This window comes from Pseudogymnoascus verrucosus, assembly GCF_001662655.1.
Source record: "Pseudogymnoascus verrucosus strain UAMH 10579 unplaced genomic scaffold scaffold_5, whole genome shotgun sequence".
NCBI classification, from domain to species: domain Eukaryota; kingdom Fungi; phylum Ascomycota; class Leotiomycetes; order Thelebolales; family Thelebolaceae; genus Pseudogymnoascus; species Pseudogymnoascus verrucosus.
In genome coordinates this window covers 410,328-434,601 of record NW_017263656.1, presented here as the reverse complement: position 1 = coordinate 434,601, position 24,274 = coordinate 410,328, and the positions used below count along the sequence as shown (strand labels likewise).

Genomic DNA, 24,274 nt, shown 5'->3' with positions numbered 1-24,274 from the left:
AATATCAAGCTGACAAAGCAACGAAATTTTGATAAAAAGGAGCGAAAAAATGTGCCTTTTAATCTACAATGCTTTTCGATTTATAAGCTGGTTGTAGTGCTAAGAGTAACTGCCGAAGGGATGCCGGCCCATAATTTTTAAACTGATACCCTGACGGTTGTGGAGACAACATTTCAGAGATTCTAAAACCCCCCCTAAATTTACGTTTACTGTAGCTTAACACCCCCACTACCTCTTCAAAGTCCTCCCCTTCTCCCCCTCCCCCATCCCCTTCCCCCTCCCCCTAACCAACAGCCCCTTCCTCTCCCTCACCCCATCCACATACCTCTTCGCCACATTCTCCCTATCCCCAAACTCCCCCAAATCCTCCAACTCCTCCTCCGTCCTCGGCTCCCAGAAGGGATCTTCATCCAGTACCTCAAAGCCCGCGAACTTCAACTGCGGACTCGCCAGCCCCGCCGTCCTCTTCCTCATCTCGTCAGAGAAGCCGAAACTCGCTGCCACCGGGAGCAGGGAGAGGATGGTGTAGAAGGGTGTTCCTTCATTAAGCGCTTCGGATAAGATGCGGCCGCGCAGACGCGTGAGGACTTCGTAGACGCGACCCAGGACTTCGGTGGAGGCTTGGATTTCGCACGAGTACATCGCTAGGAGAAGGCGGGGTGACCAGTCGAGGAAACCGGCGTGGATGGCTGAGCGGGCTGTTTTGATGACTTCACCCGTCAACCGACCGAGCTGGTCGCGCGAGGACGAGTCATCCGCGTTAGGCGCAACAGTAACTTCGTCCAAAAACACTGCGATGCCCTGGACGGGCTCATTGCACAAGGGGCCCTGGGCACAGGCGAGTTGGAAGGCGTAGGATATGTTATCTGCGAAATCCCTTGGCTGGATCGTTTGCGCATCTTCCTGCTTATCCGACGCGACCTCCTCAGCGTCAGTAGACCTTAAAAACCGTCCACAGATCCCGGCATTATCTATAAGCAGATTTGGACCAGTGCGGCGCGGGGCGAAGGCGGTGATCTTCTCAATCACACCAGCCCAGATGTCGCGCTCAGATTTGACGCTGTCGAAGGCGGTGAGGAGTTGGGATTTGAAGTCTTCGAGGGAGAGGACTGCTGTATCTACGACGGCGCCGACATCTAAGTCGTCTTTGTCGGAGGCGGCGTCGGATTGAGCGTCTTGGTTTCGGGTTTGCTCTTCGGCTTTGCGGTCGGAGTAGAGGCGTCGCACGGCTCCGGAGTTCTTGACTAGGAAGTCTGTGACTTTCTTTGGGAGAGGGCGGACGCGTAGTTTGACTGTGACTTGTTTAGATGTCGTGATTGACACTACCGTTCCCCTACCCAGCTCCTTATCCGCAGGTGGCCGCATCTCTTCTGCTCTAACAATCGTCTCTCTATACGGAACGATCGGTTCTCCGACCTGAATCTCACAGCGTGCGAACCTATCCTTCAAATCCCCTAAACAGCGCTCGAGATGTAATTCCCCCGCAGTAAGGAGGACATGCTCTCCGCTCTCAAAGTGCTCGTACTCTGCACACGGATCGCTCTGAACAAGTAATTTGAGCCCCTGAATCATCTTCTCCAGATCAGCCGGGTTCTCCGGCTCCAGCGCCACGCGGACAATAGGTTGCGATCCCATCGCTACACCAGCCAAGTTGACGCTTCCCTCGAGCTGACTGCACAGCGTGCCGGATTTGAGAATATGTCCCTCTAGACCACCAATACCGAAGACGACGCCGGCGGGGACGGTGGTGAGCGGTTCCAGACCGCGGCCCATTAGGAGATAGAGCCCCGTGATGGTGACTTTATGTGGCTCAGGGCTGAGATGTGGGTGTGCGGGCGAGAATTTAGGAGGGAGGACGTAAACGCAATCGCCTACGGAGAGGGTTCCCGAGAACAACCTCGCGAATCCAATGAGATGTTCTTTATCCACCTTCTTCTCCTCCTCGCCCCCGTTTGGCGCAGAGATGGTAGTATTGGCGAAGGTATCGACGACGCTATCAACGCTATCTGGGACGTCGGCACCACCTTCTGCTTCTGCTGCGGCCCCTTCTGCTGCTAGAGCTCGCGCAATCTCGATTCTCTTCCGACGACCGAGTTCTTTTGCCTCCTCGGCACTTAGCATTCCACCTACGCGGCCTTTGTTTTGTGGGAGCTCGCTCTCGGGGACGGAGACCATTTTGCTGACGTATGCGACGACGGGGTCGCCCTTGGCGGATTTGAAGCTGACCATTGCGTCGCGGACGGCGGGGTCGACGTGGTCAAAGCCCGGGGAGGCGTCGATTAATGAAGGTAATCTTGAAGCTTGTGCTGCGGGTGGCGAGGGGAGCGATTCGATAACCGAGACGAGCATAGCCGTCGAGAGCGGGAGCCACGACGAGAAGAGCGCTGTGAGAATCGCCCTCGGGTCTCGGGACCGCTTGAGATTTGGCGGGAGGGTGATGCCGAGTGATTTCGTGATCTTTTCAGTCATGACAGGGTCACTATTGCGGGAATCGTATTAGAGGGATATTCCATTGCATAAGGAGTATGGTACAGGCGAGAGTATAGTATAAAGAAGAAAAAGGAGTTAGGAAGAAAAGAGAGAAATCCACGAACCCCTTCCCCTTATCGCCACCGGTGGTAGCCTCGTAAACTGCCCATATCTGCTCCAGGACGAGCTGGACGAACATCGGCTTCAGGTTGCGGCCCTTTAGATGCTTGTGCGCTAGCACCTTCTTGGTCTTGGGATCGAGGTAGAAGTCGCCCCAGAGCACTTTCTCCATAGCGTTCCGCTTGATCCCAAGCTTCTTCTCGTATAAACTAGCGAATTGCCTAACTGTGAATGCCCAGCCATCAACGGCGCTGCTGAAGATGACATTGTTCTTTTCGGGCGCGAAGTAGATGTCCTCGTCGTCGCGCTCCTCGTACTCGGCCGATGCGGAGACATCAACATCGGATTCGTCCAAGGCGGAAGTCTTAAGTTTCGCCGCTGCCGCAGCAGCGACTCTCTCGTCGACCTTCTCACGCCAATTCAGATCTTCTTCCATCCGCTCTCCCTGGAAGAAGCTGCCTAGGACGGCATTAACCTGTCCCAGCAGCTTGTTGAGGTGTATATACGCCTCCCCCGGGCTCATCTTCAGCTCCGTAATCAGCCTATCCATCTTATTAATAACAAGCAGGGGCTTCATATTCTCAATCCACGTCTGCCGTAAAACTGTTACCGTTTGACTGCAGACGCCCTCCACGGCATCAACAAGCACCACCGCCCCATCACAGAGCCGCGACGCGATGGACACCTCGCTGCTGAAATCGATGTGTCCTGGGGAGTCGATCAGGTTTATCAGGTACTCCTTCATCTCGGGTGTTGCGTCCGGCGCGGACTTTCGCATCATCGAGAAGTGGAGGGAGATGGCGGAGGACTCCATGGTTATGCCGCGCTGCTGCTCGTCGGGCCGCGAGTCGAGGTAGCGGATCTTGCCGGCGAGTTTGGGGGATATGATGCCGTTGGTGGCGAGGAGGGCGTCGGTGAGGGAGGTCTTGCCGTGGTCCTGGTGGAGGGGTCAGTTGGGGTCTTGAGAGGACGGGGGAGGGGACCTGGGGTTTACTCACAACATGCGCTAAAATACAGATCTTCCTTTCTGTCAGTATAGAGTTATATGCATAGGGTTCTCTGTCGTATCTGCCACTCACATTCCTCACACCATCTGCATTGTGCTGCAAGCTGACCAGCTTCTCTGGATTTACCACCACCATTTTGGCGGAGGACTAAAAGCGCTCTGGAAGGTAAAGTCTAGTCTAAACAAATAAAAAAACGTTAGAGGGCGTAGATGACAGTAAATACTGAGATTTTATTTCTTCTGGTATATATTCCCTTGGCGTAAAGAACGAAATGAGAGGCAGAGGCTGGGCGGAAATAAAATTCTATGCTGGGAATATTCTCTGTTTATAGCTCGGAGTCGGGGATAGTATTATTTTACTATTTCACCCCGCCATTAGATAAGACGAGAGGGTGGTCACGTGGCGTGCGTCACAGTTCACAGATAGTCGTTGATAGTGGCGATTTGGCGATTTGGCGATTTGAGTGGCGGGGTGGATGAGTGAGGATGAGTAACGAGTGGGAGAGTCACTTTTAGTGCATAGTACAGTAATAAAGTAAGTGACTTATAGCACTGACTGCACCTCCTAACGCACCCAGCATACCCAGGTACAAGACCTGGGTATGCTGTGCATATTACTAACCAACTCTATGTATACCAAATGTGCGGTGAGTGAGGGTGATTCATACACCACTACGTGATGATTAAACACGTAGAGACGCGACTCTCTAGTAAATAGGGCAGCAGTATTAGTAATAATATCAATATTTTTTATTAATAATATATATATATATATATATAAATTCGCGTGGCCAACCTTACACCACTTAAGCACCTCGGTATATATCCTCCTATATCTATAATTCTATTTTAATAGCCGTCTGTCTCACACATCTCCATCTCCTCCCCACCAAAAAGCCACGAGCTGGCACGGACGGCAGAACGGCTATATACGGAGAACGGAGAAACCTTACGATCCTTACTGGCGTACGGTACGGGGTAACGAGATTGGCGAGAACCCCCTCCCTTGCTGGCTACGATCCACCACGGCGCCAGAACTAACACGCAGTAAGATTACTACTACAGTTCGTCGCTGCCCCCCTTGAAACCCCTCCGTTGTCGCCCTGAACCCTACCAAAAGCTGCTCGTTTCATGGCCTGCCACTATAACTTCTTCTTCCAACATTTATATTCAAAGGCCTGAATTGAACTAAACTGTTGTTGAAAGCTGCAACGTCAATGCGCATCGCATCGCATCGTACACCAACCACGAACTGCAACCTCAATAATCGATCTTCTGCACACCACCACCTCCACTACTGTCTGTCAACTCTCGCCTGCTGATCACCATGTCTCTGCCGCATTATTGAGACAATCACAAACCCCGTGTTCGCGACTTCCCTCCCTCACCTTTCCCGAATCGATCGATCCCATCCGGTAGCTGGCTGGAAAGGTTTAATGACCGTCGCCACTCCTCCTCACCAGCTTCTTCAACGACCTTAGATGAACCGCCAACCCAACATCCCCGGCATCTCTGCTCGAGCCGCCAACCGCGCCTCGCATTCCCCTACCACCGATATATAATACATAATACCTAGTTTCTTCTTTCCCAACTACAAAAATGGACAAGGCACGCGCCACAGCTGCCTCGACGGCGGTGGCACAACCACAGATGATCCCGCCGCGAACACCCGCAGGTTCGTCCACGACCCAGGCCAAGCGCTCGCCGCTGGCTGTCTCGGTGCCGGCACCGGCGCAGGCGAGTAAGGTGCGCAATAGCGTGATGGCACCCGATGCTTTCTCCTCTTCTGCCGTCACGGAGAATGGGAGCTATGAGTTCGATCGCGTGCTGAAGAGCGGCTACGTGCGCAAGCGGACGCGCAAGACGAAGGTGAGCGCGCACACTTTCTCCCAGGCCTAGGCCCAGTCCCCCTCCTCCTGACATCTAGCTAACCCCCCTCCTCCAGTCATGGAAACAAATCTACCTCGTCCTCCGCCCCACCTCCATATCCATCTACAAAGACCAAGACGAATCCAAACTCCGCCACAAAATCCTCCTCTCCGACCTAACCGCCGTCGCCTTCCTCAAAGACCCCAAACACAAGCGCCACAACGTCTTCGGCCTCTTCTCCCCCTCCCGCAACTACCACCTCGAGGCCCTCTCCAAGCCCGACGCCGCCGAATGGGTGGATCTGATCCGGCGCGAGGCGCGCATCGAGGAGGAGGAGGAGGAGATGTTTTTGGCGTCCCCTACCACGAATATGACGCATAATTATGCGGGGCTTGATGCGGAGATGAGGAGACGCACGGTGGCGGCGGGACTGCGCGATGTGCCGCTGGAAACTCAGCGGGGGTCTTCATCGCCAGAACCCTCGCCTGCGCGCGTTAGACCTGTTCATCACCCCGCGCCGCTGGATCCGAAAATAGCGAGGCGCGCGTCGCACTTCGAGTACTCCGGCACGGAACCAGCGTCGCACTCTGACTTCTCTGACGTCGAAACACATTTTAACCCCTCTCTCCGCCCCAAAGCCGCTGGCGCCTCGCAGGTCTCCATTCCCGAGATAGGTGAGCCGTCTGCCCCGCCGTCGCAACAGCAACAACGTCCCATAATCCCCCCCCGCAACGGCAGCCAACTAAGCGGCCTCAACATCACCCCCGACGCCGACCCGGAACGCGTAATCTGGCAAGGGCACCTTCTCTACCTCAAGTCGAAGAGTGGGGTCCGACAATGGAAAGACCTCTGGTGCGTCCTTCGCGCTCGCACCTTCGCCCTTTACAAAGATGAGAACGAGTACTCCCCCTTACTAATATTGGAACTGGGGAATATCATTAATGTGGTGGAAATTGATCCCGTAAGCCGCACGAAGAGGAATTGTTTGCAGGTTATTACGGAGGAGAGGAGTTATCGGTTTTGTGCGAGGAGTGAGGAGGGGTTGGATCTTGTGCTGGGGGGGTTTAAGAGTTTGTTGGTTAGGAGGAGGGAGGGGAGTGTGGGGGGTGGGGGGGTTGTTGGGGGGGGGGGTTGAGAGGGGGGAATGACGTGGGATTGAAAAGAGGGGAGGGGAGGGAAGAGGGTGTATTATGTGTATTTGTTTGGTTGATGATGAGTAATGATGGGGGTTTGGGAAAAGTTTTGGCCCCCCGACAGAGTCGACTGACTGCCGGTTTTCGTTTTTGGGAAGACTGAGCTGAGACGGCGGGGGAGGTGGTTTTGAAGGTTTGAATGGAGAGGGGGAGTAATGCCGGCCATGAACGAATTGAGAATGAGGTTTTAACGAGGTTATGGAAAATTAAAAGATTATTTTTATGTTTATGTTTGACTATTTGAGACACTCTTTTGTCCCTCTGTTTCTGTCTCGTACTGACGATGACGGCTAGAGTACTGTAGAATAGCGATCTTGTTCATTCATATAGGGTGGGTGGGAAGTCAGGACGGCGATGTACAGCTCCGGACCTCTCGATCTGCAACCCGTCAATCAAGAAGTCTGGAGCTTCACACCACCGTCTTCACTCCATACCTACCCCGTATCCAAAAATCTCAAACCAAGAATCCTCACACAATATACCCCATAATCCTGCAATTATCACAAGATCAACGCCCTCACCTACAAGACAGATGAGAACCCCATGATCTCCGACCCACAACCAGGCTGTAACACCACAAGGCTACACCACACCAAATCCCCACTAGCTCCCCCAACTCCCTGTCCGCCGCACCCACTCTAGTGCAGCAGCCCGTGTCGCATGGTCACCCACTAACTAACTACTTCCACCACCACCACCCGTTCGTGGTGAATTTAATTGTTTCCGTTCCCGTTGATATACATACATTTGGATTTCACGCACCTGGCACACGATAATACTTTCTAAGCAACGCAACGCAACATAACGCAACAACTACGAGAATAGAGGATAACTTCATGACGCTGGGACGGGTGTGAATTGTCGCTGTTGTTGACTTCTGGTTGGGTTTTGAGAAAGGGAGGAGAGAGAGGATAGGATTTGTGGAGGGAAGAGAAGAGAAGAGATACGAGGGCGCTGAGGACGGAAGGGACGGGATACGGCAACAACGACGGACGCAAGAAAGACAGCAGCAGTCATGGCAGAACAGTTTGTGGGCCTGACGATGCTGGTGACGCTCAGTTCACCGCTGGATGCGCAGTTGAGGGGGAGGGTGTCGAGTGTTGTCGCGGGACAATCTTTGACGTTGTCAGATGGTATGTTTGCGACCCTGTCTGTGATTTGTTGTGCTTTTGTTCACCTTTGCGGATAATTGAAGACACCTTTGACCTTTGAAGCACATCAAACTACAGTGCGGACAAGCTAGCTAACTGCCTTTCTAGTTTACTGCCCGAGCAATGGGAAGTATATCACGGAAATCACGATTCAAGCTAGTCATATCAAAGACCTCGCCGAAGCAGGAAACGAGAATACCGCACCCAACCCATCCCTCCAAGCAGCCTCAGCCGCGCACCCACGAGCACAGTCAATCTCCAGACCCAAACAACCCACCAGCTTCGAAGACCCCGCAATCGTCAGCGTCGGCCGACCATCCCTCCCACGCCCCCAAGTAATAACAACACCCACCCCCACCCCTCCGCAACTGTACACCCCCGAACTCGACTCTAACAAACCCACCCCCTCAACCAGCACCGGCATCCCTCCTTACCCCGCTCAACCGGCGGTGGTGCATATGTCGCGCAACTCCTCGGCGGCGATCAAGGTCGCACAAGAGCAGCAGCGCTCGGTTACACCCGCTGCGATCTTGGTGGATCCGATGGGGAACCTGGGGTTGGGGGGGGGGAATGAGGATGGTGATGGTGGTGGGTTGGGGAATGGGGACGCGGAGGTGGCGGCGAAGGAACGACATAATAAGCGACGTCGTGGACGGGGCGCGAAGGGGGCGCGGAGGGGGAAGGCGGCGGAGGGTACGGATGGGGATGACGGGTTCCCTATCGTTATCCCCGTTACCGAAACGAATCGCTCAAAAGGCTGGAGACAAACGCCCTTACTCGAGCCGAACCCCTCATTCCAGCCCTTCGCGACGCTGCGGAAGGGAGCGAGGAGGGGTGGTGGCGGGAAAGGTGGGGGAGGTTATGATAATGGCTGGGCCACTGAGGACGCTACTGATGTGCAGGATATGGGTGATTTTGATTTCGAAGCCAGCTTGTCGAAATTCGACAAACGCACGGTGTTTGAGGGGATCAGAGCGGATGATGTGACGGCGGATGAGGATCGGTTGGTTGGGCATAATAGGATACCCAGGCCGGGGACGATGGGGGGGAGGAATCTGCATCCGACGGAGAATGTACTTGATGGTATTGGCCGCGCACAACAACCGCCGGCGTGGAATAGCGAGGCGGGCGATAGTGAGGACGCGGAGAATATGATGGGCGTCAGCCAGCGCGGGTCAGGCAGTGGACGAACCTCCCGTCGCGCGGAGTCGCGCCTGCGCATGCCGATGTCCAAGAAGGAGACATCATCGCTACACTCACAGTCCCGGCAATCCATCTCCGTCCCCCGCGCGAAATCCCGCGCCCCCCCTTCCTCTCCTCCACAACAGGCGTCTACAACGAAATCCTCATTCTACCTCGTCCCCGCGGATCGGCCCGTCGAGGTCGCGTCGGCGCTGCAGATGCTCAATTTGGAGAATATCGCGAATAGCGAGCTGGGACTGACGGAGGATATGATGACTGAGAATGCCGGGAGGGGGATTGCGGAGGTGGCGCTTTCGACGCTGAATCTGGGGGGGGCGAGGCATAGGACGCTGAGGAAGGGGAATACACTCCCTTATGTTGTGATTTATGCGGGGAATAGCAAGTCAGGCATTCGCGCTATTGCTGCGGGACGGCATCTGCGGAATCACGGCGCTACGGTGGCTATTTGCGTTTTGGGGCTGGAGCGCGAACCCGAGCTCCTGGAGGGTGTGCGCAGACAACTTAAAGTCTTCCGCTCATTTGGCGGGAAGGTGTTCACCAAGATCGAACTCATGGAGTATCTCAAATCCACCGCCGTCCCCGTAGAACTCATCATCGACGGCCTCCTCGGTCTAACCATCAGTTTCGAAGAACTCCGCACCGGCGACCAAGCCACGGCATTCGAGCTCATTGAGTGGGCTAACCGCTCCTCCGCCGCGGTGTTGGCGCTGGACGTGCCGACGGGTCTTGACCCCGGGACGGGCGTGCCGATGGTGCTTGATGGGAGGGAATTGTGGATTCAGGCCACCCTGGTGGTTAGTCTCGGGGTGCCGAAGACGGGGTTGTTGGAGGCGATGAGGGGGGGGTTGGGGACGGGAGAGGGGGCGTGGGGGTTGTGGGTGGTGGATGTGGGGATTGCGAAGAATGTGTGGAAGAAGAGTGGGATGAGGATGAGGAGGGGGGTGGAGTTTGAGGGGACTTGGGTGGTGGGGATGAGGTTTCAGAAGGGGAGTGATTAGATTGGTGGGATGGTGGGTTTTAAGGGGTGCGAGGGTGTTGGTGTTAAGGGGAGGAGAGGAGGGTGACATTGCAAGGCGTTTGGAAAGCGAAAATGGCTAGCATCATAGCTCTGGTTGGGTGGGTTTAAGGAGTATGGATGGGATCACGCGGCTGGAGAAGGTCGTATTTGCATTGGGCTTGGAGTTTTTTTTTAATAGCTAGTTGGATTTGCTCTGTTGAAAGAGGAGCTGGGACGTAGGTGCTATGAAGCGGATATGCTGAATGCAGTTGAGACTTTATATCTTGATCTTGATTTCGCATGTGGAGTGATTATCAACTATTTGCCAGCCCATCCAGCAACACGCCTTCTACGACCAGGCAGCAGCATCAATTTCCTGTCCCGCCCGTCGCACCAACGACTCGACACGCCCAAGATTATCCTGAACCTCCTGTCGTCGCTCAAAAAGCTCAATCAGCCCCCTCAACATCGTCTCGTACCTTCTCAACTCCCTCACACGCCCCAGCATCACCTCTTCCTTATACGTCGCCTCGTCAAACAGGAACGAGCGCAGACTGCGCCTCCGCGCATTGGGCTCGAAGCGCGCGGAGAAGGAGGGGGGAACGGGTTGTCCGGATGCGATGGCGGTGTCGTAGATAGCTAGTTTCCTGCGGACGTACCGGAGCAACTGCGCTGGGGTCTTGTCACGTAGTCGTTGTCGTCGTCGGGGGGTTGAGGGTGAGGTCATCACTTTGGACTCCTCGGCGGGCGGGGGTTGCTCTGCTTTTCTTAGAATTGGGTTGGGGTATTGTGGGGGGTTATTTGCTACGGCGGGTTTTCTCCGCGGTGACGGTCCCGTTTTATCCTCCTTGGTGGCATTGAGTTAAACTCGATTGCTTTTGTAGTCGTGGCTCTCATCGTCCCTTGCATCAAGTCGGATTAGGCGAGTCCAGGCGCTGGAGGTTCTCATACTGGCACTTTACCGCTGGCTTGGCTGCTGCTGCTAGGCTAGATACTTTGTTTTAGCGCAAGGCGCTACTGATAAGATTAGATCCTGGGGATATCTTTATCTCGGCCAGCGGCCGCCTTCCTTGAAAACTATAAACATCCTCCGTCACAAGCTAGTTTCTCAGCAACCGCAAAGATGGGTAAAGGTAAGCTACTATTATGATCGCTCTGAATCCAAAGTCGTTGCTAACTCACCCTCACAGGAACCGACAAACTCTACGTAAGTCCCTTTCGACTCCGGCGCGCAAACACCACACGACCACAGGATATCACCAACCCACCTCCCACCATCTCCACCCTACTAACTCCCTTTCTTTCTAGATCACCCACTCCGAATGGTCGTCCTCCGACCAATTCTCCGCCTCCGCCGGCTCCAACGTTAACGCCCGCTCCGCCCCCGGCTCCTTCAAACGCCTCCCCTTCAACTTCTGCGCCGCCTCCCTCCAGCCCTTCCACCACCCCGTCTGCACCCCCTCCGGCACAATCTTCGACATCGAAGTCATAAGCACCTGGCTGGCGACTCACACCACCAACCCCGTCACCGGCGCCCCCCTCAAGTCATCCGAGCTGATCAAGCTCAACTTCGCGCGGAACGGGGACACGGACGCCGGCGCGGCGGAGGGGAGAAAGGAGGCCCTGGGCGAGATGGTGGATCCGGTTACGTTCAAGGTGTTTACGGATAATACGCATATTGTGGCGATACGACATGGGGGAGAGGCGAATGTTTTTGCCTGGGAGACGGTGGAGAGGTTGAATGTTAAGGCGAGGATGTGGCGCGACTTGGTGGATGATCGCGAGTTCAGCAGGAAAGATATAATTACCCTCCAAGACCCGCAGAATGTGGAGAGTCGCGACCTGAGCCAGTTTAAGTTCCTGAAGGAGGGGGAGAGCGTGCTTACGAAAAGAGAGGAGGAGGAGAGGAAGGGGGGGAGCGTGAATGTTGCGGCGCTGGGGAGGGTGGGGGAGAAGGTGTTGAAAGCTAAGGAGGCGGTGGAGAAGGCGAGGAGAGAGAGAGAGGCGAATGGAGATGTGAATAGGACGAAGGCTGTTGCGAAGGCGAGCGCGCCGGTGATGAGACCACAGATGCATACGCAGAAGAAAGAGGTGTATAACGCGGCGCAGTATACGACGGGGAAGGCGGCAGCGTCGTTTACGTCGACGGGGTTGACGCCCTCGACGAGCGGGGAGCGAGCGCTGTTGACGGAGGAGGAGTATATGTTGCGCCCGAAGCGGGTGAAGAATAAGGGGTATGCGAGGCTGGAAACGAATTATGGGTCGTTGAACCTGGAGCTTTACCCGGAGACGGCGCCGAGGGCGGTGTGGAACTTTATACAGCTCGCGAAGAAGGGGTACTATAAGGGTGTTATTTTCCACCGCAGCATCCGCAACTTCATGTTGCAAGGCGGGGACCCGACGGGGACAGGGAAGGGGGGGACGAGCTGCTGGGGAAAGAACTTTCAGGATGAGTTTGATGGCCCGCTTACCCATGATGCGAGGGGTATCGTCAGCATGGCGAATAAAGGGAAAAACACCAACTCGAGCCAGTTCTTCATCCTCTACCGCCCACAAAAACATCTCGATCGCAAACACACCATCTTCGCGCGCGTCGTCGGCGGGATGGACGTCCTTGCCCGCATCGAAGCCGTGCCTGTGGACTCGGGGGACCGGCCGACGGAAGAGGTGGTTATTGAGGATGTCGTGGTGTTTGTGGACCCGTTTGAGGAGTTTCAGGCTGAGAGGAGGGAGAGGGAGGGGAAGGAGAGGGAGAGGGAGGAGGTGGAGAGGATGGGGGGGAAGGAGGATGATAGGACGACGTGGACAGGGAAGAGGGTTAGGGGTGATGGGACGGTGGTGCAGAGTGAGGAGGCCGGGGGGGTGGGGAGGTATTTGAAGGCTGCTATTGAGGAGGGGAAGGGGGGTGGTGATGGTGGGGAGAGAGAGGGAGAGGGTGGGGGGTGGGAGGAAGAGCCGGTGAAGAAGAAGGTTAAGGCTGCTGGGGGGTTTGGGAATTTTGATGGGTGGTGAGGAGGGATGGAAGGTTGGGGGTGGGTGTGTAGGCATATTTTGGCGTTTGGGGTGGTGGGATTGAAGGGGGATATGTAAATGTAGACTGGATACAGATTGAATGTTTGTGGCCGCTGAAGATATGATGTCTCTTTGTCTGTGATATGAAAACAGTGAGTATTGGGTATATTAACGAGTAAACACAAGTTTTGACGACGACTCGCGTCCTCGTTCGCTCTCTAGAGTAGTATGATAGTAAAAACGGCATGTCTTTCCCTCATTGATCGTGTATCGATCGATATCTGAAGCCTCTCCATCCCCTCACCTACCCTCTCTGACCTCGTCGTCGGCCGCTCATCCCCATAACAACCATACTTCAAATTCACCTCCCATTCTGACCATTTACTCCATTCCTGTCACCGCAGCCTCAAATTCACGCGTCAAAAGGATAAGTCAGGCCTGCCTACCCAGCAAAAGCTGGAGGATATATAAGGCGAGGATTCGAGTGGGTTGAGGTGGCTTTCTTCTTCCTTCCTCAACCATCAATAGACCTGTTTACCCACCACGGAACTACCACAAACGGATACTCACACGTCGGATAGTCACACGTCGGATACTCACACGTCGGACAGTCACACATACATACTTACACACACATACTTACCCTTTGTTGAGTCTTCGATAGACGTGAAGACTGGATTCATCAATAGATTCGCTGCATTTTGGAGATTAGAAGAGTGAGTTTGAAGTGGTCTAGACCCTGGTGGCTCGTGTTGACTCCATGCAGGTGTTTTGAGTGAGGGGCTGGCTGGCTTGGGAATCATACCCGAGGTCGTTTGTGAGTACACACGCCCCAATATTATACTCCATTATACCCATTATACCCCATTGTCTCTTTGACACTATTGGACACGCCGAATGTCTTATTCGATGCGTTCATGACTAAAGTTATTTCCATCATTTGTTGTCGTTTCTGTTCGGGACATGCCCTAATGGGAGTCGATGGACGAATATCATTCTCACCTTCTCCTTTTGTCGTGTGCAAATTGTGGATTTGCGCCTATTTGTATGCACTGCCTCGTGAGGGAACAGGCTAACAGTCACATGCAGGGGAAGAGATTCCATCTCTTACACAATCCCCAACAATCCCACCCAATTAAGAGGCCACCACGCGTTTTATATATTTTTCTGCCCTGGAAAAGAGTGGTTATAGACGGAAAACTTATATCTTATACCATCACTTGGTCTATCGTCAACAATCAAACGGCTATCTGCTAAAGTGAGTCCAACCTCTCGCACTTTCATTTATCCCCTCCGATCAGAGCTAGTGACTAAAACAGTTTAGTCACTTCTCGTCGTCAACTTTTCCCCGCGTCCAGTCCCTCTTTGCTTATCTAAACCCCAGCGAAACCTGAGAAACCCTCCCCAAAGAGCCGCCGCAAAGCGAGGCCATCCGCCCTTCACATCACCACAAAGCCAACCACCGTCAACAAAATTCCTGCCAGAGCAATGGCAACAACACACCAGGTTTCCCAGCAGTCCTCCGGAAACGGTAATTCCACCAGTGGCGGCGCCAATGCGAAAAAAGAAGGCTCTCCCCAACCCACCACCCAGCACAAGCGTGTCTACCAGGCCTGCATCCCTTGTCGCAAGCGCAAAGTCAAGTGCGACCTGGGCTCCGTCGACAACCCCAATGCCCCGCCATGCGTCCGCTGCCGTCGCGAGTCAAAGGACTGCTACTTCTCCGTGACCCGGCGCAAGCAGAGGCTCGACGAGAATGACATTCCCATCTACGACCCGGACTTCGTTGACCGCAACGCGCGCAAGAGGCAGTATACGAGCGATAGTGGCTCGGAGCCGCCAGAGGTGCGCCCGGAGTCGTCGACCGGGTCGAGGCCGCTAAACCCTGCGTACAGACATACGCCGATCCAACCGCCTAATGTTGCTACGTCGCCAACTGAGAGTATCAATCGCTTTGATTCGCAGCCGGGGCGCGAGCATCGCAGGGCGGGGTCGCGCCAATTCGGCGACTCGAATGTGCGCTATGAGAACCCCGAGGCGCAATCTACGATGAGGAAGGGGATTTATGGACCGCATGATGCTCTGGATCTACTGTACCAGGCCGCGACCGATGGGTATGTTTGTGTGGTGTCTCTCATATGATGGTTGTGCTAATGCAAGATGCAGTTCCCCGACGAAGCGCATGAAACTGCTCAACTCCGGCGGCGCTGATGGCTCTTCTGCCCGCGACAATCAAGGATTCCAACAGTCACAACCATTCAGTACTCCGAGGTTCACCCAGGCAAACAACCCACGACCCATGGCGCCTCCATCGCAGGCACACAACGAGACGAGGGACACGAGGGGCTCGATGCCGGTCGATAACGATACTATAAACCGCATGAACGACCCTGGATACAAGACAGCAGTTAGAGCCTGGGCCAGATTCCGCTTTGTCCGCGCTGGGTGGTTCACTCCTGCTGAAGCTATTGCGTATATCGAATAGTAAGTCGCTGACTGTCTCTACTGACTGAAGAAGCGTATGCTGACCTTTGCAGCTACTATCGGTACCTGTCGCCAATGACACCAATCTCGCCTCCCACCTTCCAAAACCCCTCGACGCACGTCACTTTACTCCAGGAAGAACCCATCCTGACGGTCACGCTGCTGACTATTGCATCTCGGTATCTGCAAATCCCAGGAACCGGCGGCCAGTGTCGGTCTCACGCAATCCACGAACAGTTGTGGACCTACCTTCGCGGTATGATCGAGCGCTGCCTCTGGGGCCAAGAATCGTTTGGTGGGGGTTTCTGCGGATCAGGCGCCACTGATTGGGAGCAGACTTCAAGCACTGCGCCATGGCGTGGGATGCGGAAGGGCTCCCTTCGGACCCTTGGCACGATTGAGTCGCTGATGATTCTCACCGAGTGGCATCCTCGCGGTCTCCATTTCCCTCCACAAGACGCTACCGACGAGCTTATGCTTCCTCTATACGAGGGTCCCGACAACTTCTCCACGGATGAAGATGGAAACCAGCGCGCTCTGAACGGGGTCGGTGGTAAGCGAATTGAGAGCTGGCTGGAGCCGGCATGGAGATCTGACCGCATGTGCTGGATGCTTCTGAGTACCGCTATGGGCCTTTCCTACGAACTCGGCGTCTTCGACCAGATCGACCAGCTGCTGGAAGTAGGCGGCGATATGGCTCGTCCCGAATATGACGACGAAGCATACCGCCACCGTGCTGCGCGCATCAAAAAGCTGCTGCTGATTTACGTGACCCAACTTGCGGGGCGACTTGGATGGACCAATATGGTGCCTGAGAACCTGAGAGCGTATGATGAAATGCGCAAGCAGCGGACGTCTTCTGCGGATGGAAATACACCGAACACAAACGCGTCTATACTGGCTTCATTCAACTACATTCCCGACTTGGAGCTCGACGATCAGATCATCCACTGTTGGGCGGGAATTACGACAGCTATGGGGGCGGGCAATGACAAGATCTTCCGCTCGCGCAAGTACACCACTGATATCATCCAGACTGGCAAGTATCTCGATCTCTTGGCCGAGTTCCAGCCAATCTTGGCCACCTGGAAACGGACCTTTGTCAGCTATCCCCTGCCGCAGTACATTCGTCACATCTTGACCATCGAGTACGAATATGTTCGGATATACATCAACTCACTTTCCCTCCAAGCCGTCGTCGAACGCTGCACCAACAACGCCGCAACAACCGAAAACCGCCACCCCAACTTCCTCAACCAAATCCCACTAACCCTCTACGGCGGCTTCACAACCCGCGACCAGGAATACGTCCGTGAAGTAGTCGACGGCTCCCGCAACCTCCTCCGCACAGTAGTCGAAGGCCTCCTCCCCAACGGCTTCCTCAAGCACGCCCCCGTCCGCACCTACTTCCGCATCATCTCCGGCGCCATGTTCCTCCTCAAGACCTTCGCCCTCGGCGCCTCCAAGAATGACGTCGAAGTCAGCATCGGACTCATGGACCGCGCCGTCGAAGCCCTCCGCGACTGCGTAGTCGACGACGTGCATCTCGGGACCCGATTCGCCGACCTCCTGCACACACTCACCACACGCCTACGCAACCGCTTCATGCACGCCCCCGTCTCTTCCGAAGCAGGCGCCAGCGACTCCCAACAAGCCATCGCGGGAGGCCCACACAACGGCGACGATAACGGACATTGGAACGGCCCCGGCATGCCTGCCTTCTCCGACGGAGGCAATGGTATGCAACCCCCTAACGAGCCCTCTATCAAATACCAACTAACCCCCACCCCCCCAGACATCAACATCTCCGCCACCGCCTTCGATCTGGGAAACAACGCCTTCTACGGCAACGCGCCCTACGGCTCCACGGACGGCAACGCGCAGAACCCTTTTGGCGCGCCCGCTGTCTCGGAGGGAGGTCCGGCGTTTGGGGGGAGCGATTGGGGGAATGCGGGGGAGATGTGGTATTTACCACCCGGCGCGGCGTTCTTTCATAATGCGAATGCGGATACGAGTATTACGCAGACGAGCGAGGGGGTTAATTTGGGGGGAGTGGATTTGTTGGATTATATGGCGATGGATTCGATGGATCAGTATCCGGGGGGGATTGAGTCGTTGGTGGGGGAGTATAGGGAGTATAGTCGTTGAGATTTTGGAGTGATGATGTTTGGGATGGGGAGGAAGTAGGTCGGTGGGCGGTGTGTTTTATGCGTTTAGCGGAAGACTGGGGAGATAACGTCGTTTGGGACGAGTTGTAGGGGGTTCTTTTTTTTGTGTGGGCAAAATTTGCGAGGATCTGGAGCTTTTCTTGGGATAGGGGGGTGGGGTAGGGGGGATATGGAGGGGAGGAAAAGGGTGGGGGATTTTTTGTGTATGGCGTTATATTAGGTATAATTAGCGAGCGATGAATTTGACTATAATTATATCATATCTCCCCTGTTGCGAGGGATGTGTACACTCTGTAAGGGTTACCCTATTTCATACATTTCTACCACAAGAGTCCCATTTTTTTTAATTGTGTAATTCAACCTTAGCATCACGTTTCAGAGACCGCCTTCTCCTGGCCTACAACCTTCTTTCGCCTCCAATGGCCCACCATATTCGTCTCATCCTCGCCTCCATCTATAAACGGTGGCCTCACATACATGTCACTCCATCCCCAATCATGGAAGTTCTCGTATCTATCCGTATAAAACAGAAGAGGCATGTACATCCATCCCACATCCTCCTCATCATACCCTGTGATCCCGTCATGGAACGGCGCTTGCACCCCCTGAAGCTTTTCCTCAGGACTCCGAGGAGGGCTTTCCCAGTCCCGGCAGACCAGCTTGACTACTGGCCCTAGACCTTCTGGGTGGTCCAGTGACTCTAGACATATCTCGTCTACGAGGAGACAGTAGTTGTATCTTGGTGTGGTATCTACGCTTAGGTAGCTCACGTCGGGGATCGTACACGCGGTGTCTGGACGAAGTCTAGCGTCTAGGTTTTGAGGCACCCAGGCTTGGAAATGGGCTCTAACTTCTTCAACCGATGAGCCGCTAATAGTCTTGTCATCAGCATACATATGTCTAAAGTCGTGAGGACTTACTAAAGAGACTTATCGTCAATAACGTGTAGATCATGGAATTGCAAGAGGTCCTGACATTTCTCATCCTCGAGAGTTTCCCGGACGTGGCTTTGGAGTTTCTCTAGAATGCTGGTCCACGCAGCATCGTTGCCCTTTACGCAGCGGTATATCTATAAGCCGCCAATTAATTTTTTCTCACCTCCGAATTGGGGAAGTAAATTCGTACGACAAATCCCCAAACTGAATCGTGAAATTCGGCACACGTCATGTCCTCTCTTATGATACGGAATCCCCCTTGGAGCTTCGCAACGAGCCTTGGATTGCCGGTGCTCGGTATGACATTTCCTGTCGTTGTCGTTATCCACTTTGCTTTATTGCTGGAAAGTCGGCTTGTGATTGGAGTTTGTGACAATTGTCGGACGACGATGTGTAAAGTGTGGGGTTTTGTGAGAAAGGAGATAGGCGGTCTAGTGATACCATGTGATGCGCTGGCAAATGGCCGTAGTACTTTGATGCTGAGGAGCGTGCGCTGGTACATTCTCTAGATTTATTTGAAGAATGTATTTGAAGGTATTCCCTACTAATGGAAAGCATTCGGTGAGGCTTCAGAGTAATCCAGGGAGTTTATGGGATAGAAGGAGCCGCGAGACGAGGTGTGCCGCCGCTGAGACCCTGTCGGCTTGGCAATAACCACTGATCTGAACCCCTGGCCGAAGCTCGGTTGCTCACCCTGCTCACCCCCAAGATCACTCTTGAGGTGGCAACAGGCTCAGATTCCACGATATGCCCATTGGCACGATTGAGAGCAATAAGCAGGTGGGTTACAAGCTTATCTTAGTTTAATACTTCGATCGGTGCCACCCAGCAATGTTGGGAGGTCATATTATCAGTGTCTCCTGACCCATTAAAATAGGATTCCAGTCGGCAATAACACACTTTGATCGAGGAGCTTTCAGGTCGTAGGGAAGGGTGATTCAAGAGGAGTGACGTGAAATCCTCCATCCACTCGCCACCATTCAATCATCTCGTCGATAGCACCGCCCACTTGCCATCCACTTCCTTTAACCAAGACCCGCAAGACGTCCAGCAGCTCTTTCTTCTGCTCCTGGTAGCTGATCAATCGCCCCGCATATATCAGCGCTGCTAGAATCGTGGGATCATAAGACCACTGCGCATTATTCCCAATGCATATCCCACAAATCTGCACAGCGTGCCAGGTCGGAGTTTTCAGATGCGAAGACGGGCGGACGGTAGGTGGCTTGCTTTGCAATAGCAATACAGAAGCTGTGTGATGCATGATGGCGGCGTACATGTTAGAGCGACTGGTGTAGAGAATAAGCGGGAAGAAGTAGGGAGGTGTTGAGGGGATGGCTGATATGGGAGACGTGAAAATGGGATACATCGAGGATGGAAGACTCTCAAGCCATCCTCGCGTGGAGCTCCAGAGATATGTCCAAGTATCCGTGGCTGAGTGAGAAGTTGTGATATTAGAGATCTCAGTCGAGAAGCAAAGCTGTGCAGCCTGGCTGCACAGCAGAATCGATCGTCGAGTCCACTCAGGGGCTCTGCTTTGTTCCAGGGACATTATATTCATGTCATCCGAAAATGGCATTGATACCGGGTGCCACTTCTCGATGGGTGTCATGAGTGGTGATCCGGAGAATATGGCAAGTGCAAGATCTATGAACGGTTAGCCATATCTTCTATCACGCTTTCACAACATGGTAAAACATGTATGTATGAAAGTAGCAAAGGGGAGGTGTCATAGTTGTTAGGAGCGTAAAGATGGTTGGGATCGTGAATATACATACCGAGTCTTAATGTCACCCATGAAGTGGAGCTGTGGTGACCATCAGAGAATCCATCAATACCTAGTGGCCCAAGAAAGTCGATTCGACCTTTCAGCACGCGTTTCCAGTTTTGAATCTGGGTTGACAGGAGCTCGCTTATCATCAGAAGTGTACATGTAGCCACAGCCTCATCTCGACTACTATATATGTCCAATCCGATCGATGCGGTAGCCAGTGTTGCTAATTCAGCGCTCTGGGAAGCCTCATCACTGTCCGGTGGCAAAAAGAGCGACTGCTGCTGGGCCGCCAGTGCTAAAACTGAATTAAGGAGAGGTGTGTAGTCTCTTGCCAGAATTGGAATGTGAATCCCAAAGGAACTTTTAGGGGTGCATATATCTAGCTGTCTCACAATTCAGCTCCTGAAAGCGGTGGAAAAGAGGGTGCAACCTCTCTGGAGAAACTGACCCATTGCGCTACTTCGTCTACATAGAATTTAAGTAATTGGTTGCGCTTGTCGTTAGAAAGGACCTGCAGCTGGGAAGGTTCCTCTCTCAGCGTGGCCGATTCGAAGGTTTCTGACACCGTCCGTAGTGGTGGTAGCCAGCTCTTACCGTAACCCGCATTTGTGCTATGGCGAGGACTTAGAGAAGCAACAGGCAGCGGGCGTCGTGATGGCAGTGGCTCCGAAACGAGTCGATCATAATCGGCCTCATCTGCGAGTTGGACATTATCCTCTGCATCTCCCGTTGGCATTTCATAGGAGTGACTTTGATCTATAACTGGTGGATACACCACTGGGGCTTGGTGGTGTCGTTCGTCGTCATTGCTGCCTTCTCCCATACCTTGGGACTCACCAATTCCGCTGTCTTCACCATGGTAATAATGCTCCGGGAACCGACTTTGTGGTTGTCTTAGGACGCTCACAGTGCTCTCAGGGACTCTTTGGGCCGTTCGACTGTGTTCAGTATCTGGAGTCCCTGGCAGCGAATGTGGAGATATCTCAAATGATGGCACAGCGTTATGCCGTTCATGATCATCGCTTATGGCCCCTTCAGTATCATCCAAGCCATCAATGAACTTCAAAAACTGTCAGAATATTCTCAATGTATGGGGAATTATTCTGACCCTGATATGCCCATATTTGCTGGGAGTAGTCTCCCGCAATGCCTGTGCATCCTCTGGCACAAGATTGAACCGATTGGTAGCAAGGAACGTGAGTTTCACTCCATAACGACAAACGATGCTTCGTCCCGTGCAGTTCTGACACCGAGGTTTTTGTTCGTCACCTGTTATAAATTAGCTTCCGAGGCAACGTGCGGTGGTCTCTACCAAGGAGAAGGCTCCAGGTTTTCACTAAGATATATCAGAGGCTAACATGCAAGACTAACATTTCCTTCGTCGTTTCCTGCAGGTCAAACAACCCTGTCGGGTTCTAGTTTGCGCCGGGCTTGTCGAATGGTCAGGATGTGGCATCGCGAATCGACATCCCGAGCCCGAGGATAATTAGATAACGGGCGCAAATACGATAGCACGACAAAGTGTCGTTTGCTCCACAACAAGGACCATACATAGACACGTGAGCAGAGTTGATTTATGGATGCTGCGATTATGGGAATGAACTTGAAGTCGGAGGTAAAATACGGCATAGCTTCATGGCATTCAACTAGTCTGGGGCACCAATAGTGGACCAAGACAATTATATATCACGTGATAAGTCCATCATTTCATACAAGAGAACAGACAATTAATACAGATATAAATCGAGCTCTTACAGCTCTTACTGCTGTGATGCCGTTGTCTAGTGCCGTTGCGATGTTCTTTGGAAAGTTGGGAAATGCGGACCAGATGAGGTCTGTCAATATTGACCGAAGATCCTCCATTAGGCAACTATAAACACTTCCGGAAAAAGGTGTCTCCAGTTTCCATAATGAGTCCACCCACTACGTAGTAACCGGCCGAAGTAGAGCCGTGAGTTTGGGATTCTAGCTGATAACTTTGTGGCTCTGGCTTCCTAAATGGGACATACGCTCCAAGTTACATTTTTCTACAGTATGGCTTGATGCGGTTCTGTTGCGCTTCCAAAGTACACTTGACGTTTCCAGAAAGCGTCATATCAGCACCGCTGTGGAAACCGTTATTTATCCTTCAGCATAAGATCCATCTAATGCGAGCAATTACAACTTAAGGGATACCTCGAAGATTTTTAAACAGTTATCTACAAACAATTTTTATTTCCAAATTACTCCGTCCCACCCTCATAAACTACAATCATGGCTCTTCATACTTTCGAGAGCCTTCCGAATTTTAAAACAAAGCCGCACATTGTCGTTCTCACAGACATCTGCAACGAACCCGATGATGCGGAGTCGCTCACTCGCTTTCTACTATATGCAAATGAGTTCCAAATCGACGGGTTGGTTGCAACAACTTCCTTCTGGCAGCAGACGTCAACGCACAAGCAGCAGATCCACCAAATCCTCGATGCATATGCCGAGGTCCAGGCGAATTTGAACGCGCATGTTCCTCCGAGCCGTCAATATCCAACGGCAGAGGTTCTACGTCAGGTCGTCCGCGATGGCATCGCTGAGTACGGGATGACAGGGGCACGGGGCCCATTGAATGAAGGCTCCGAGCTACTTATTGCAGCCGTGGACGCAATTGCCTCTGACGGTCACATATGGGTTTTGATCTGGGGCGGCGCCAATGTACTTGCGCAAGCTCTCCTCCAAGTGCAGAAGTCTCGGTCTGAAACTGAAGTAGCCACATTTGCTGCTAAGCTTCGAGTGTATGCCATATCAGATCAAGACGACTCTGGGACTTGGATAAGACTGAATTTTCCCAAAATCTTCTATATTGCCTCTATTCACGGCTGGAATGCATACGGACTTGCTGCTTGGACGGGGATATCGGGAGAGTCATATTACCATTTCAACCAGGGCGGCCCTGACTCCAGTCTTGTGACCAACGAATGGCTCAAGAAATATATCCAAATCGGGCCATATGGCAAAGCAGCCTATCCGGATCCAGTATTCATTCCAGAAGGCGATACGCCAACGTTTCTCAGCCTCATTCAGAATGGACTCACGGATCCTTGCCACCCTGGATGGGGTGGGTGGGGAGGACGTTATAACCTTACGGATCTTACTGGTAAAGACGGTAGCAGACACTATAGCGATGCTGCGGACTACGTTCGTGGAAAAGACGGCAATATGCATGTTGGAAGCCAAGCCACAATCTGGCGTTGGAGAGACGCATACCAGGGGGATTTCGCCGCACGTATGCAGTGGACGCTGAGCAACGACTTCAATAACGTCAACCACTCACCTATACTAGTAGTTAACGGCGATTCAGAGTTGGGCGCTTTGCGCATCAAGACAGGGTTTGGAACAACAGTACACCTTGACGCCTCCCAGAGCTGGGATCCAGACTCCGCTGACAGCCTGCAATTTCGGTGGTTACACTATAGAGAGCCCTCTGCTACGCAGTGGACAGTCAAATTCGAGGTACCGGAGCTGACCTTCAAAGATGAGTCTGACGGGAAGAGAAAATTCGAAAAGGTCTCGGTGGAGATCCCCGGAAAGGACGAAGGGATGATTTTCCCGTTAGATCCGGAAAAAGTAATGAAATGGGGACCAAAAACCTACCATTTAATCTTGGAAGTCATTGATAATGCCAAGTTTCCAATGAGGGCCTATAGGAGGGTATTGGTTGAAGTAGCAGATGATTCATCTGGTTCAGAGAAATTACAGGTTGACTGGGAAGTCGCAGAGGTTTAATCTAGTTAGCTTGAACTTACAGTCCATAACTATATATATTGCTATACTAAGCTACTGTACCGTAATTCAACGAGATAATCAACTTTGCTGAAGCGCGTACAGTTGGAAGTTGAAATGTGTTTATAGTTTCTTAGGTT

The 24,274-nt window shown here is 53.1% G+C and overlaps 8 protein-coding genes across 8 annotated transcripts; 5 read left to right on the top strand and 3 right to left on the bottom strand.

The window, feature by feature from the left end:
• Positions 1–228: 228 nt before the first annotated feature.
• RIA1 (Cytoplasmic GTPase/eEF2-like protein (ribosomal biogenesis)) lies at positions 229–3,962 on the bottom strand (the record flags this gene model as incomplete). Its single annotated transcript, XM_018271354.2, has 4 exons — positions 3,669–3,962; positions 3,588–3,608; positions 2,595–3,526; positions 229–2,479 (listed from the first exon to the last, which is right to left on the bottom strand). The coding sequence occupies exons 1-4, from the start codon at positions 3,729–3,731 to the stop codon at positions 229–231; spliced, it is 3,267 nt and encodes a 1,088-aa protein (XP_018133820.1). The 5' UTR covers positions 3,732–3,962.
• A 433-nt stretch (positions 3,963–4,395) lies between these two features.
• VE01_01838 (uncharacterized protein) lies at positions 4,396–6,599 on the top strand (the record flags this gene model as incomplete). The annotated part of the gene is made up of 2 exons (XM_018271353.2): positions 4,396–5,464; positions 5,541–6,599. Exons 1-2 carry the CDS (start codon positions 5,195–5,197, stop codon positions 6,597–6,599), a joined length of 1,329 nt encoding a protein of 442 aa, XP_018133821.1. The 5' UTR covers positions 4,396–5,194.
• A 747-nt stretch (positions 6,600–7,346) lies between these two features.
• On the top strand, positions 7,347–10,295 carry EDC3 (enhancer of mRNA decapping). The gene is made up of 2 exons (XM_018271352.2): positions 7,347–7,790; positions 7,917–10,295. The coding sequence occupies exons 1-2, from the start codon at positions 7,673–7,675 to the stop codon at positions 10,007–10,009; spliced, it is 2,211 nt and encodes a 736-aa protein (XP_018133823.1). The 5' UTR covers positions 7,347–7,672; the 3' UTR covers positions 10,010–10,295.
• VE01_01836 (uncharacterized protein) lies at positions 10,185–10,959 on the bottom strand. Its single transcript, XM_018271351.2, has one exon. The coding sequence runs from the start codon at positions 10,733–10,735 to the stop codon at positions 10,358–10,360; it is 378 nt and encodes a 125-aa protein (XP_018133824.1). The 5' UTR covers positions 10,736–10,959; the 3' UTR covers positions 10,185–10,357.
• On the top strand, positions 10,853–13,020 carry CYP8 (Peptidyl-prolyl cis-trans isomerase-like 2; the record flags this gene model as incomplete). The annotated part of the gene is made up of 3 exons (XM_018271350.2): positions 10,853–11,141; positions 11,199–11,215; positions 11,317–13,020. Exons 1-3 carry the CDS (start codon positions 11,132–11,134, stop codon positions 13,018–13,020), a joined length of 1,731 nt encoding a protein of 576 aa, XP_018133825.1. The 5' UTR covers positions 10,853–11,131.
• An 862-nt stretch (positions 13,021–13,882) lies between these two features.
• On the top strand, positions 13,883–17,825 carry VE01_01834 (uncharacterized protein). Its single transcript, XM_018271349.2, has 5 exons — positions 13,883–14,278; positions 14,345–15,134; positions 15,187–15,504; positions 15,558–17,242; positions 17,300–17,825. The coding sequence occupies exons 2-5, from the start codon at positions 14,509–14,511 to the stop codon at positions 17,650–17,652; spliced, it is 2,982 nt and encodes a 993-aa protein (XP_018133826.1). The 5' UTR covers positions 13,883–14,278; positions 14,345–14,508; the 3' UTR covers positions 17,653–17,825.
• A 93-nt stretch (positions 17,826–17,918) lies between these two features.
• On the bottom strand, positions 17,919–22,013 carry VE01_01833 (uncharacterized protein). The gene is made up of 6 exons (XM_059463391.1): positions 21,750–22,013; positions 21,487–21,647; positions 20,827–21,438; positions 20,383–20,761; positions 18,593–20,251; positions 17,919–18,542 (listed from the first exon to the last, which is right to left on the bottom strand). The coding sequence occupies exons 1-5, from the start codon at positions 21,832–21,834 to the stop codon at positions 19,524–19,526; spliced, it is 1,965 nt and encodes a 654-aa protein (XP_059320005.1). The 5' UTR covers positions 21,835–22,013; the 3' UTR covers positions 17,919–18,542; positions 18,593–19,523.
• Positions 22,014–22,388: 375 nt separating this feature from the next.
• Positions 22,389–24,211, top strand: VE01_01832 (uncharacterized protein). Its single transcript, XM_018271347.2, has one exon. It carries the CDS (start codon positions 22,632–22,634, stop codon positions 24,135–24,137), a length of 1,506 nt encoding a protein of 501 aa, XP_018133828.1. The 5' UTR covers positions 22,389–22,631; the 3' UTR covers positions 24,138–24,211.
• Positions 24,212–24,274: the final 63 nt, after the last annotated feature.

Coding starts and splice junctions, on each gene's coding strand:
- VE01_01834 (XM_018271349.2), top strand. CDS start 14,509: ATGGCAACAACACACCAGGTTTCCCAGCAGTCCTCCGGAAACGGTAAT. Junction 15,135..15,186: donor TACCAGGCCGCGACCGATGG/GTATGTTTGTGT, acceptor TGCAAGATGCAG/TTCCCCGACGAAGCGCATGA. Junction 17,243..17,299: donor CTTCTCCGACGGAGGCAATG/GTATGCAACCCC, acceptor CCACCCCCCCAG/ACATCAACATCTCCGCCACC.
- EDC3 (XM_018271352.2), top strand. CDS start 7,673: ATGGCAGAACAGTTTGTGGGCCTGACGATGCTGGTGACGCTCAGTTCA. Junction 7,791..7,916: donor ATCTTTGACGTTGTCAGATG/GTATGTTTGCGA, acceptor CTGCCTTTCTAG/TTTACTGCCCGAGCAATGGG.
- VE01_01832 (XM_018271347.2), top strand. CDS start 22,632: ATGGCTCTTCATACTTTCGAGAGCCTTCCGAATTTTAAAACAAAGCCG.
- VE01_01836 (XM_018271351.2), bottom strand. CDS start 10,735: ATGACCTCACCCTCAACCCCCCGACGACGACAACGACTACGTGACAAG.
- VE01_01833 (XM_059463391.1), bottom strand. CDS start 21,834: ATGCCACATCCTGACCATTCGACAAGCCCGGCGCAAACTAGAACCCGA. Junction 21,439..21,486: donor GCAAATATGGGCATATCAGG/GTCAGAATAATT, acceptor CAGTTTTTGAAG/TTCATTGATGGCTTGGATGA. Junction 20,252..20,382: donor ATGGGTGACATTAAGACTCG/GTATGTATATTC, acceptor AACCGTTCATAG/ATCTTGCACTTGCCATATTC.